The following is a 13,971-nucleotide window of genomic DNA, read 5'->3' on the forward strand; positions in this document are numbered from 1 at the left end:
GATTTAGAACACAAAATATAATTTTCCTGTTACAAAATTGGCACAAAAAGACTGACTTTAACTGTATGTAGAAAAACCCTATGTTTTAATAGATTCCTTGAGATTAGTTCTATCTATATAGGCTGATCTTTTGACCTGAAACCCTGAAGTCTGTTGCATTTGTAAAATAAATATAATAAAAAGCTAATCCTGTTACTCTTATGTCAACTACATCAATTTATAGAGTCAAATTAAAAGTTTAATACAGTTTTTATTCAAGTTTTACTTAACAGCTAAAAGTATCATATTTGATACATGAGATTTGAAGCCCTTTACATGATCAGTGTGATATTTTTTTCTTGAAAAACCTGATGTATACAATTAAATACATGCAATACACAGATAATCCACCAGGGGGGAGGAATTCATTCACCAGAGGCCTTTCCAGTGACTACAAGATTGTCATTAATGAGGAAGGAGGCAGAACTTTGCCAATTTTGAAAAAGAATTACCAATTTATTAGACAAGTTTGTGTTATATTAGGTTTTTATTTGTTTGAAAATAATAATATTTGAGCATTGAGACCTGATGTATCAAATATGATACAAAATTGAAACTCATACATGGAAATTGATATTGGAAAAAAAAAAACTGGGTTGTTCAGAAGGACCGATAAAGGCTCCAGTTTCAAAACACTGGAATTTTCTTTCAGTGATTTAATGGTTCAGGCTTTACAGGGTTAATTAATGCGTGTAATGCACTAGAATATTACACTTTACTCCTTTTCGAGCGCAAATTTTTTTTAGTTATTTATTTGTTTTGACCATGTTGTATGATTCTTTGTTATCTGATGATTCTATGTGCTCGAAATAAACTACTACTACTACTACTACTACTACTACTACTGTCATCTTTAAAATGTAATAATGGTAACTGATTATAAAATGCAACAGATTATTGTAAAATGCCCATTTACTCACACAATGAAGTGAAAATGTGTTAAGTTTTGTCACTTTATGACATAATGTGCTTTTACAGGCTGAAAACGTCAAATCTGTATGGTTTTTAATTCTTCTTTGTTTGGTGTATGTTTTGTCTTTTAGCGATTTCAGAAACGGACAGAATTGGAGTTGTGTGTTCTACTATATGATTTACAGGTTTAGTGTCTCAGACTATAACTCCTGACCCCAAATGACATCAAACTGTCATTTACCTTCAAATAAAAATATTGTCACAGTTTTGCAGAAACTCTTCACTTTTAATGTCCAAAACCTGGTTTGTGAATCAACTTTTGTCAACTGCAGTGTAGGATCTGCATAATTAAGTCAACTAATCAGTACAACTCAAACTTGGCTTTATAGAATTTCAATAAGGTTTGTTTAATCTTAATATAAGGGATCAGGTATTGAAGCTGCACTATGTTTTCCACCTTAACTGAGGTGTCTGAGTGCTGAACGATGATCCGCTGATCCCTGTGAAAATGAGGGGATCACATCATCACATCAAAGAAAGACTAACACCTGATTAAGATAAGTAGGAAGACGCAGTAAAGTGACAACTTTTTTCTGTGATTCAAATGAGAATTTTTAAAATAACATTGAAAATGTTTGAGAAAAACACAAAACGTAATATCTAATTTCTCCTTTCCAGAAAAAAGAGTCTCAATTCATTTGGTATATTCACAAATTTTGCACCTTTTTATGATTGGGTAACCTTTTTATACCAGGAAAGCTGGATGTAAAAAATGGCTGGCACATCTGTGAATCTATTTAATGTAGTGTTTTGTTCATTTTTAATCTTTAGTTTCACTGAGGAGAAAAAAACCTGAGATTTTAACAGCAGCTCTAAAGGCCTGACCATTTGGTGTCATGTTGAATAAACACAAAGGTGCTGGAGTTTTCTAAAGGGGCGGCTCAGGCTCCCACGCTGATCCTGTTTATGTGTTTGGGCCAGGTTTTTGTTTTAAGTCGGAGGTGCTAAACACCTACCCCCTGAGATAAAAGATGATTAATGCCTTTGAATGAATGGCAGTTTAATGGCTCAAGGCTACTTAAGCACTTCATTAGGAGTGAGCTGAGCCTGTGGTTGACACACACACTGTGGAGCAGCCGCCGGGGCCCCACTCCCACAGCAGAAACAGACAGACAGGGCTGTGGAAGTCGCCTTTGAAGTGGCCCCCGGCCTGTAAAGAATACCATCCCACATGGTATTCAGCATGGAAATTTGATTAGCTCTCACTTTCTCCACACCACTCTGAGAGCTTGTCTTCAGGTGACATTTGGGGCTGAAGCTCAATCCTGTATAAATACCAGAGGCATCAGAAAGCAGAGGATTCACAGTGAGGATTTAGGAGCCGAGGTGCACATTCAGACTAAAGCCATGGATATAGTCCAGCTGTGCCTTCTCCTCCTGTGTGCCCTCCACCTGACCTGTAAGTACTGTTGACACTGTGTTGTTCTGCTGCTACTGTCACATGTAGGCTGTTTAACATGCTGAAATCAGTATCTTTCTGCACGCTGCTCATGTGTTTTTGTTTTCTTGTTTTGCAAAGACAACATTACATTCAATCATGAATAAGATATTTACTATTTAGTAAGTATGCATGTGGAAGGACCCTCAATACTTTCAGTTTGCTATTATATAATTCAAATGAAATCATAGAACTAATCATTAAAAAAAGCCTTTTTTCAAAAGCAGGAGAGAACAGCAGTACTCTGTAGATTATACATGTTTGAATTAATAAATTACTTTTATTTTCAATAACCAACAAGCATACTAATCTCTATGTCGTCAGCTTGACTTGTTTGAAGTTAAATAGTATTATCTCATGCTTTGAGAACTTGCAAAAATCAAATATACTACAATATTTATAGAGTTGATCTTCATCTTTTTTTTTTACTCCATTCATACAAAATGCAACCACAAGTTAGATTAAAACGTCACAGAAATATGACTTCATCATATCTAGCAGTTTTCATGTAAACTGTTTTTTTCTTTGATGTTTTCAAGTGACTGCAGTAGTGACCAAGCAGATTGACCACAGAAACCTGTTCACACAGCGAGTGTGCTGCAAAAGACAGAGCCATTTTGTATACATTGGCCAAGGTAAAACCACTGCAATGATGATCATGTTGAGAAAAAAAATCTGTATAACTTTTTTATTTGATCATTAAACATCTGCAGTAGTTTTAAAAAGAAATGTAAAATACTGAACACACTGAGTGGAAATAAAAATGTTCATTAATATGGGACTTCATTAATATCACCTCTCTTTTGGATCTCTTGTCGCAGATATATCAGGTAGTCCTGTCAGTGTGGATGTGGGAATGTGCAGACCATACTGTGGGGGGGCATCCAGACCATCCCATGAGGCAGGGCAGCAGGAATACTCTAAACATTCTTCAATGCTGGAATTCCTCAGGAGCAAGAAAGTAAGCAAAAAGACAACAGCAGTACCCAATATCACGACAAGAGGGCGCTCTAGCTGCACTTTGCAAACAGTACATGGGCTTCAGTAAGAATACATTACACGCATATTATCATTTTATCAAGTCCATTTTGCTCAGTATAACAGCGTGAATGTGAATGAAACGTATACCTTTTAATACCAATATATAGATTTGTTTTTTTTTTTTAATTATTATTATTTAAACTGCTCTGTATTTAACTTGTATTAAAGTGATAGTGGGGCTTTTTTCATGTGGGGTTGTGTATTAATCACGACTCTTTTGCTGTATAAACAAACGTATTATTTAAAATGTTCATACTAGGTTAAATGTTTGCGATATTCAGTATATTTTCATTGCTTCACTTTGTCAGACAGACTTTAGTTTGGGCTCTCATGAAGCCTCGGTGACAGTTTAGAAATAGTTGTCTGAAAGCAAATCAAGTGATGAATATTTTCTACATTTTGCTTAAGTGATTCAAATATTCTAAACATCACGCTCAAATAAAATAAAACTGATGAATGTAGTTTATTTTTAAAAGGATTAAAATGTTGTCCTGCCATGCCTACAATAGTGTACCTCATATAACCACTATAAAAAGCTCAAACTATGGCCTTAAAACACTCTTAATGCAGTTGTTTGTCCTGTGTTTATACATACATTTACATTTATGTATTTGGCAGAGGCTTTTTTCCAAAGCGACTTACAGGGAGAAAATAAATAAATAAATAATAATAATAATAATAATAATAATAGTAGTAGTAATAATAATAATAAAAAATAAATAAATAAATAAATAAATAAATAAATAAAAGAATAGATTAAAAACATAAAAACAGCTGTACAGTTAAAACACTGTCGTACAGAAGATAAACAGCAAAATAATAGACTAAAATACAAGAATAAATTAAAAAAGAGACATAAAAACAGCTGTACACTTAAAAACAGTGAGATTACCAAAAATTTTTTTAGATTAATTAAATAACGTAGAAGTGTTTAGCCCAAATAATAAACTAATTCCTCCTCTTCTCGTGACAGACCAGGAGCCGTGGACTTCCGGCTCCTCAGATCCCGGACCCCCAGGACCAGCTGGCCTCGTGCGGACTGAACCACATGTGTGAGCCCACAGGGATGCGCGTGGACCGCGTGCTTCTGTTTGAAGGACCGCGAGAGGTAGAGGTCATCGAGGAGTGTCACTGCGAGATTAAACTGACGCAGTGCGTGCGCGTTCCCGCCCTCAGGACGTACTACTCCGAGACACCGTACGAGACGGTTATTGACGTCGGGGGATGCTCCCGGTCCAAAGGCTCTCCAGGTGTGTGTAAATATGTTAAATATAACATATATATTTAAAATAAAATAAAATAAAATAAAATAATAAAATGCCCAGTTTTCGCTCAGTCCATTTTTCATTAAAATAAATAAACAAATAAATAAAAATAAATAAAACAAAATTATAACTTTAAAACCAGTTTTCATAGGGATTTTTTTTTAACCATTACCATGAAAAACATCAGGTTTTAAATGACTACTTTGGAACCAGACTATTATATTTACATTTATCACTAGAGTTAGTTTTATTTATAAATTTAAATGCTTATCTATCTAAGTGTATTAACTTGTGTATTAACTTATGATAGAATCAGAGAAAAATCTGTCTTGTTGTAGCTGGTGAACTATCCTTACATCAGGGGCTGGCAAAAAGATCATGTGAATGTTTATTTTTAGTGAAGGGATTTTTCTGTTTCTGTTTAGAGCAGGGGTGTCAAACATGTGGCCCGGGGGCCAAATGCGGCCCGTCAAAGGTTCCAATCCGGCCCAGGGGATGAATTTGCAAAGTGCAAATTAGGGTATCAAACTCAAAAATAATACCATAATAACCAATAAATAATGACAGCACCAAATTTTTCCTCTATCATTTAGTGCAAAAAACATTAAATTATGAAAATGTTTACATTAACAAACTATCCTTTAACAATAACATGTGAATAACTTGAACAAAATGAAGAAATGAGGAAAATTAAGTGCAAGTATAACAATTTTCTGCCTGGTACTAAATGTTTTGTGCATATTTATAAATGATAAGTCAAGGCATAATATTGATAAAATTGTACTTACATTTCTTGACAAATTTTATTTTTTCAGGTTATTCACATCCTTTTTGTTTGGATAGTTTGTAAATGTAAATATTGGCAGAACCGAATGTTATTTTTTGCACTAAAACAATTTGGAGTTGTCATTATTTATTGGCTATCATGCTATTATTGTACTGGTCTGGCCCACTTCAGATTAAATTGGGCTGAATGTGGTCCCCGGGAGAAAATGAGTTTGACACCCCAGGTTTAGAGGATTAGTATTTTGCAGCTCACTATCCTAACACATGTCATTTATCTTCCACAGAGGGATTCTCCTGCGTTCCCACTGAGTTTGACTCAGCCTTAGTGGAAACTCCAAACAAAGTGGATGTCATCCAGACGGTGACAGCCTGTGAACTGAAGCAAAGCTGCTACAGAGTCCCATATGTGGAGTACTACTACCAGACTGTCCACCATGAAGATGGAGTCAAAGAAGAACGCCTCAAAGTAGGTGTAAAGCCAAAATCATCATTAAAACACACTTTGTTTGTTCAAAAACTGACATGTGTAAAGTCAACTCGGAAAGGTCAGCCAGCCATTCTATATAAGGTTTCCTTGATTAGCGTGGCATACTTCACACTTGATTCATTTGTGAATCCGGTTTCACACTCACTTTTGTAAAAAAAGGTGTGAAGAAGTGGGGGGCAGTCGGGTGCCAGACATCACTGAAGTATTTTATTCATTAGTCACTTCGGTGGTAGACAGCACTTAATCAACTTAATTCATTGGCCAGAGGCTGGCACCGCACATGATAGTGTGAAGGGTTTCAGGGTGTTCTGCATGACCCCTCATGCATGCACCTCAATACACATGAGAGACTGGGAGGTTTCGCTTGATTTTTTCAGGTATAAATTATGCTTCAACTATAAAATAATATTTCCGCCTGGGAGTATATGTACCAACAACTATTCTTGCAGTCCCTGTGAATTCTGCACAAATTTATAAATGTATCTAATCACCCCAACACTTCTGCAAAAGCATCAATAAGTCATTTGCGTTTTCATCAGTCACATCAGTCCTCCAAACAAAACAGAGCCATTTAACGTCAGACTTTTGGCATTTTTACCTCTGCCAGGAGGTATTGTGATTGCTTTGCTTTGTGTGTTTGCATGTTTGTTTGCGTGTTTGTTTGTTTGTTTGTTAGCAAGATAGCTCAAAATGTAATGGACGGATTTTCATGAAATTTTCAGGAAATGTTGATACTGGCACAAGGAACAAATGATTAAATTTTGGTGGTGTTGTTTTTACTTTTATTTTGGCAGGAGTAAAGAGTTTTGACACGCAAAAATACACAACTGTTTCTGCAATGTTCATTTAATGCCATAAACTCTTAAAAACACTGCAACATACATTGCAACTGGAAAATTCTAACAAAATCCTGGAGACAAATGAGAGCAGATAATCTTCTCATGAAGCACATACATTTTATTAGTTTCCCTTCAACAACTGTGATCATTCATTGAGCTGCTATTAAAGATACCCTTTTTAATGATACCAGAAATAAGTCCTAATTTGTGTCCCTCTGTGGTCAGGCAGACGGATCATGTAACTCCTAAACAGTGTGCTCCGCTGAAGGTGCAAACACAGACAAATGGTCCCTGCAGGTGTTGAACCACAGCAGTAGACATGCTAAATAACAGTCAGGCACCCATAAACTGGGTCAATATTTGTGACCAGCTGTGAGCTCATTGCACTTTCTCTGTGTTGCTAATTTTTCCACAGGAAATAGATGTGGGCAGATGTTTGGGTGGCTGCTCTACAGGAAACCGATGCCTTCTCAGGTAAGTACGAACACAGCTGCGACACACAGCGTCGTGCCCCCCCTCTGCTCCCCTCTCTCATCACAGTTGCCTGTGAGCTCTCACACCTCCTGCATTCAACACGTTGGCCTTTGTAGTTGAAGTCCTGCACCAAATGTCCCTAACATTACCTCTGCATCTGCTTTGTGATCGAGGCAGAGTCCAAACAAGAGAAATGGATCACACAATTATCTTTAACAAACTATGTTTTTTTCTTTAAAACTTAAGTTAGGAATAGAAGTTAACTTTGCTTTCATTTGATGTCTGACAGTTTTATTCCAACTTTACGGGCAACAGTTTAGTTACCAGAGGTTGAACAACAACGCTTGAAAAAAAAAAACTAATACAATAATAATAGTTTCTAATAATAAAATGTTGATTAATCAGTTGTTATCACAGCAGCCCTGACACTGGTGGAATCTCATACTCAACATTAAATGAACCACAGTAATATTAATAATAATAATAACCTTAGCGACTGTTTCCCTCAAAATCAGTAAATACAGTTAGGAAGACTAACATTAGCCACTAGCTAAAACAGTCTATTAGTGCTCTCTCTATAACTGTCTTTCTTTCTTTCTTTCTTTCTTTAGGATCCCCATTAGCTGTACCATAACTACAGCTATTCTTCCTGGGGTCCTTATAATAATCTTTACAACTAGTCATTGCAAATAACATGTAATCTAATTATACAAAACAATTTTTCACATACAAAATAACATAACAAAAATACACACACAAAAAAAACAAAAAACAGACAAAATACAGACATGACACTTATCCCTCTAAAAATCTGATATTTAACTATTCTAATGAATGTGTCCATATAATGTAACTAATCACATTTTATTGGTTTTGATTAGTCTCCTAACAGTTGCTTTAAATAAGCAGTAAAGCTGAAAAGTGCTAAGATACAAAAGATGAAGATACAAAATTACACAACGAATGTTCTAATTTACCTTTACTGTAAACCTGGTCCTGACAAGAATGAATTCAGATGTACTGTCTTTGGATCCAAAATTACAATTAGTAATATGCAATTTTATTACATGTTTTTTCCAAGTACCAGATTGTAATCACATATTTTGATATTTAATTGTTTCACACTGTTACATGTAACTGGTTACTCCTAAACATTGCTCATCATAATCATACTATATATAGTATGACTACTGAATATTAATAGAATACTCAATTTAGAGGACTGCAATAGTGTCATACTACAAATTAACAAACTATATGTGAAACATGCAGTCTTATTGTTTAACCCATAAAACCCAGAGCTATTTTTGCAGCAGTTGCCAAATGAATTTTTCTCTCTTTTTAAGTGATTTATCTCCATTTATTATGATACTGTTCTCTGCATTTTGCATTTTTCACTGTAAATCATGTATTTTCCTCTATTTGATTTCCTATTTTTAATTTAGATGTTAATGAAAACTCAGAGTAAATTCAAAGGTTATTATATCAAAGCAGAGAAAACTGAGAAAAAGTGACTTTTTCAGAAAATATATCAATAACTAAACATAAACCAAGTAACTCCATCCACTGTCATTTATCAAACAATGCTGCAGAAGATGACAGTCTTTCAATGTTCACTACGGAGCCTCTGAATGTCCAAATATGTCATATCTCATGACCATGAAAAGATGATAAACTGCATTTTACGGTAATTATTTATATGTATTGATATTTTTCATTTATTTTCATTTCATTTATTTATTTATTTCGAACATGCAAAGAAACAAAATAAAACAAAACAAAGCAAATTAAGACAAAAACAAAATAACATTTAAATGAACAGAATCTATCTTCAAGCACATACAAGTCTGAATATTGCATGGTCGAAAAGGAGTAGGAAGAAGTATGAACTTATTTAATCTAACCCCTCAGTGCTTTTACACCTTTATCATTAACTTAATACAACAATCAAACAATACTATTTTCCTAATGTTAGCATCGAACCACAACAATCCATAATGCAGTAACTGAATTATTCACAACAAAATGTTCATGGGAGTGCAGTCACACAAACTCAACAATTCAACCATTTTCTTCAATAATTACAGCAGATTTATCAATACAACATTATCCATAAACAAACAGGCCTCATTGTCATTGTTAAATACTGTACCTCTCAAGAATCAACTCTTTATATCTTTTTTTAAGCTGAATTATGTTTGATATTTGTTTTATCTCCACACACAATTTAGTCCATAATTTTACTCCACAGATGGTGATACAGAAACTTTTTAACCTTTTCATGTATGAATTATGATAACCTTAGTTGAGTTTTTTTTTTTTCCTGAGTGTTTTTTATTTCTCTTTAGGTGTGAAAAAAACAATGTGGTTGAAATTTTTTTATGAACCTATTTTTCATGGAGTTACAAAAATGTCCACTCAGCTGGACACCAATTTCTGAAGAAAAAAAACATGCATTTAAACCGCATCATCAGAAAGTGATAAACTGCGTGAAAACTATGAAATAAAAACATTTTTAATGCTGCTAATCGGATGTTTTCTCACATTTTAACACACTCTAATACTAGTTATTACTAACTTCATGCAAACAATATGCAAAAAAAACCTTTTTGATTAAGAAAAGTGTTGATTACAGTCTAATAAATATTAGCAATTGATTTAACATGTTAATGGTATGAATTACAATGTATTATGGGATGGTGCATAAGCGTCCACTGTGTCAGCTGATATGGAACTAAAACAACAAAACCCATGAATATATAAGAGAAGAGCTGGAGAATAACTGTCCACTGTAGTGACCAGTATGCATGAAAGGGTTAATGTAATGTAAATTAAATTTTCCCCATTGATCATAGCCTCCCACTCTATCACAAAACATTTCTTGAATATTGCCCAGTAGTAAGTTATCTTTTGCTTTATATACAGGGTGGGGAAGCAAAATTTACAATGAACATTTAGTTGTTTTTTCTCAGCAGGCACTACGTCAATTGTTTTGAAACCAAACATATATTGATGTCATAATCATACCTAACACTATTATCCATACCTTTTCACAAACTTTTGCCCATATGAGTAATCAGGAAAGCAAACGTCAAAGAGTGTGTGATTTGCTGAATGCACTCGTCACACCAAAGGAGATTTCAAAAAATAGTTGGAGTGTCCATAAAGACTGTTTATAATGGAAAGAAGAGAATGACTATGAGCAAAACTATTACGAGAAAGTCTGGAAGTGGAGGAAGCAACAAAAAACGTACCAAAGCTTTTATTAAAGCTCTCAAATCCAAAATCCTAAAGGATCCAACCAAATCCATGAGAAAAATGGCAATTGAACTTGAGGTAGACAACAAGACCGTTAGAAATGCAGTAAAATATGATTTGAAGTTAAAATCTTACACAAGAACACCAAAACACTTGTTGACAACAGCAACAAATTCAACTTCAGCAATTTTTGGGAATCATGTTTATGGCCGCCTTCTAGCCCAGATCTAAACCCTCTGGATTCTGCTATTTGGGGCGTTTTAGAACATGCTACCAATAGAACATCACACAGCAATGTCGACTTTCTTAAAGATACTATTAAAGAAGAATGGGAGAAATTGTCACCCGAATATTTGAGGAACACTTGTGCAAGTTTCAGGAAGCGTGTGAAGGCAGTTATTGAGAAAGAAGGAGGACACATAGAATAAAAACATTTTCTATTATGGAAATTTTCTTGTGGCAAATAAATTCTCATGACTTTCAATAAACTAATTGGTCATACACTGTGTTTCAATCCCTGCCTCAAAATATTGTAAATTTTGCTTCCCCACCCTGTATATATTTTACACAGATACCAACAACATTCTTGAAATCTGACTTCTAATATTCCACCAACACAAATAAGTGTATTTGCAAAACCAAAACAGGTGCTACTGAGGAAAAGAAATAGAATAAAATAATTGAGTTACCAAAAAAAAAAAAAAGCAATATTTTTTTTTTAAAAAGAGGTATTTAGAGCTCTTGTATCGCTTGAATTCTTGGTTTCCATCCTCTCTCAAATTTTTCTAGTTTCAGTTGTAACCTTGCAGTAGTTTTCTCCATAATAACAACCTTTTTTACTTTGTCTATCCATTGCGTTATGTTGGGGGGGTGTGGTTTCAGCCACTTAATTGTAATCATTTTCTTTGCTATTTGTCTATCAGATCTTCAGGTAATATTCCAAGTATATACAGGGTTAAATCAAGATGTTTTGAAGGTTTTTATGCTGTTATTATTTGACTGTAGATCATATTGGTCTGTATGTGGAACCTGAACTAAAATGAGTTCCACAGCCTTGATTGTGGAATTTTTGCACTTTGTAAATTCATCCCATGGGCCGCATTGGCCCCAATTAAAAAGAGAAAAACAAAACAATAAACTAATTGGCCATACACTGTCTTTCAATCTCTGCCTCAAAATATTGTAAATTTTGCTTCCCCACCCTGTATATGATATGATTAGTGGATCAATAGTTATTAAATATTTTAGATTAGTAGAGGCTTTTGGTTTGTTTGGGTCTTTATGGGTTAATTAAGTGACATGTTGCAATGAAGAATCAATGTTTTAGGGGCAGAGGGATTGTTTTATTTATGAAATCCAGTGATTTGAGTGTTTGTTTTCTGATGATCTGCTGCAGGAGTCCTTCTGATCCCCAAATCTGCCACCTATGGGCCGAGAGACAGTCCAACTCATGCGTCCCCCAGGGCTATGAGAGCCACAGCTTCCACAACCAGCATGGGATGGTGCGCACCGTCCTCTCCATCACTTCCTGCGTCTGCCAAGAATAAACAGTGCGCCCCCTACTGGAAATTTAACCCAAGACTGAAGTCAGGGGCAGTGGCTGCAGTCCACTGACCTTACCCCACTGAATAAACTGCTGAAGAATCATTACCCTTAAATATTATTGTATTATATGTAATATATGTAAAGAGGATAATTTTGTAAATAAATGTAATACAACAGTTTCTGGTCAACTTTTCCTAAACTGCATATAAAATGTAAAAGACGTGTAACTTTTACATTTGCTCGACATGAAAAAGTTTTATGAACAGTAAGTAGATGTAATGACTACAGGTGTATAACTTCATATCTAAAATGCAGAAAACCTGCACAAATGGGTGCTTCTATGACACTGGGTACATTTTGGTACCTGACACTTTGCCAGTTTTTCAGACCAAATATTAAAAAAGAAATTTAGATATATTTACCCCAGGATGTACCTAATGATGACCTCAAATAAATGCAAAAAAAATTATATTTTTGCTATGAGCCATCCCAAAATTAACCCTTTCATGCATAGTGGTCACTACAGTGGACAGCTATTCAACAGCTGTTCTCTTGTATATTCATGGATTTTGTTATTTTAGTTCCATATCAGCTTATGCATTATCATAAACACTGTAATTGATACCATTACTGTAACTTTACTGTTCTTGATAAACCTGATGTGCAATAACATGTTTGACTGTAAATCAATTGCTAATTGGTATTAGACTGTTTTTTTTTTTGTTTTTTTTTTTACTTTTTTGCAAATTATCTCCATGAAGTAAGTAGTAACTAGTCTTAGAGTATGTTAAAATGTGAGAAAACATCAGATTTCCAGCATTAAACATGGTTTTGTTTCAGAGTTTTCACACAGTATATCAGCAAATACATGTTTCTTTGCTTCAAAAATCAAACACATGATGTCCAGCTAAGTGGACATTTTTGGAAGTCTATGAAAAATAGGTTCATAAAAATTTTTAAATGACACTGTTGTTTTTTTCATGCCTAAAGAGGAATATAAACCCTCTGGAAAAAAATCTTGATTAAGGTTCTCATAATTCATGCATGTAAGGGTTAATGTATTTTTTTTCATCAAATATTTGGGTAAAAAATAGGACCAAAATTAGGACATGAAAACTACCTATGTGTAAGTGCATTTGATCCAGAAAACATGTCGGTAAATGGTTTTATATAGCGTTATAAACAAAGACACTGTGTTAAATTTGATGACTCTAGTGGTTTTTCTAATCCAGACATGTGGGTTTTTCATGAATCAGAAGTATTATTCTAGGTTTTTGTATGTAACCCATCGTGTCCACTTGCATTACATGCAGAGTCTGCCCAGTTAAACGCATATAAATCGCAAATGATTTTGCAACCGTGGTCATTTTTGTCAAACACTCTGCCTTGCATAATTAGTTCAATTCCTAAAATGTATGTGAGAGAATAAAGAGATATTTTAAAAAAGAAAATAGTAGGGCCTAATGTTGGTGTCCTTTTGACTGTGTTACATGCAGATTTTTGTAGTAAATATAATGTAAAATAATATAAAGATGTGTTTTATCTGAAAAACAGTTTCTCTTTTATCTCAGTAAGTATTTTTTTAATAGACCCAAAGTGCTTCCAAACTTGCTTCGTAACATTTGTTTACATCTGGTTGGAATTTTTAGCCCCCATGTCCTGTTTTTAGGGACCAGTTTCATAGAAGCACACAGTAAAAAAATTACTGAGCATTGTTTCCAGAGTCAAAAGTAATTTCCTCAAAAAGAGTAAATTTGGCCTTATATTGAGTAAATTTGGCTCTATATTGAGTTTGGAGAGCTCTACCCAAAGAGTAACTTTTACTCT

General features: G+C 34.4%; 1 protein-coding gene across 1 annotated transcript; it reads left to right on the plus strand.

Moving 5' to 3' along the window:
- The first annotated feature begins 2,058 nt into the window (after window positions 1–2,058).
- pnhd (pinhead) lies at window positions 2,059–12,320 on the plus strand. The gene is made up of 7 exons (XM_030159471.1): window positions 2,059–2,410; window positions 2,989–3,084; window positions 3,271–3,410; window positions 4,464–4,740; window positions 5,826–6,007; window positions 7,283–7,341; window positions 11,996–12,320. Exons 1-7 carry the CDS (start codon window positions 2,359–2,361, stop codon window positions 12,144–12,146), a joined length of 957 nt encoding a protein of 318 aa, XP_030015331.1. The 5' UTR covers window positions 2,059–2,358; the 3' UTR covers window positions 12,147–12,320.
- The last annotated feature ends 1,651 nt before the right edge of the window (window positions 12,321–13,971 follow it).

Source organism: Sphaeramia orbicularis, chromosome 17, assembly GCF_902148855.1.
Source record: "Sphaeramia orbicularis chromosome 17, fSphaOr1.1, whole genome shotgun sequence".
NCBI lineage: Eukaryota > Metazoa > Chordata > Actinopteri > Kurtiformes > Apogonidae > Sphaeramia > Sphaeramia orbicularis.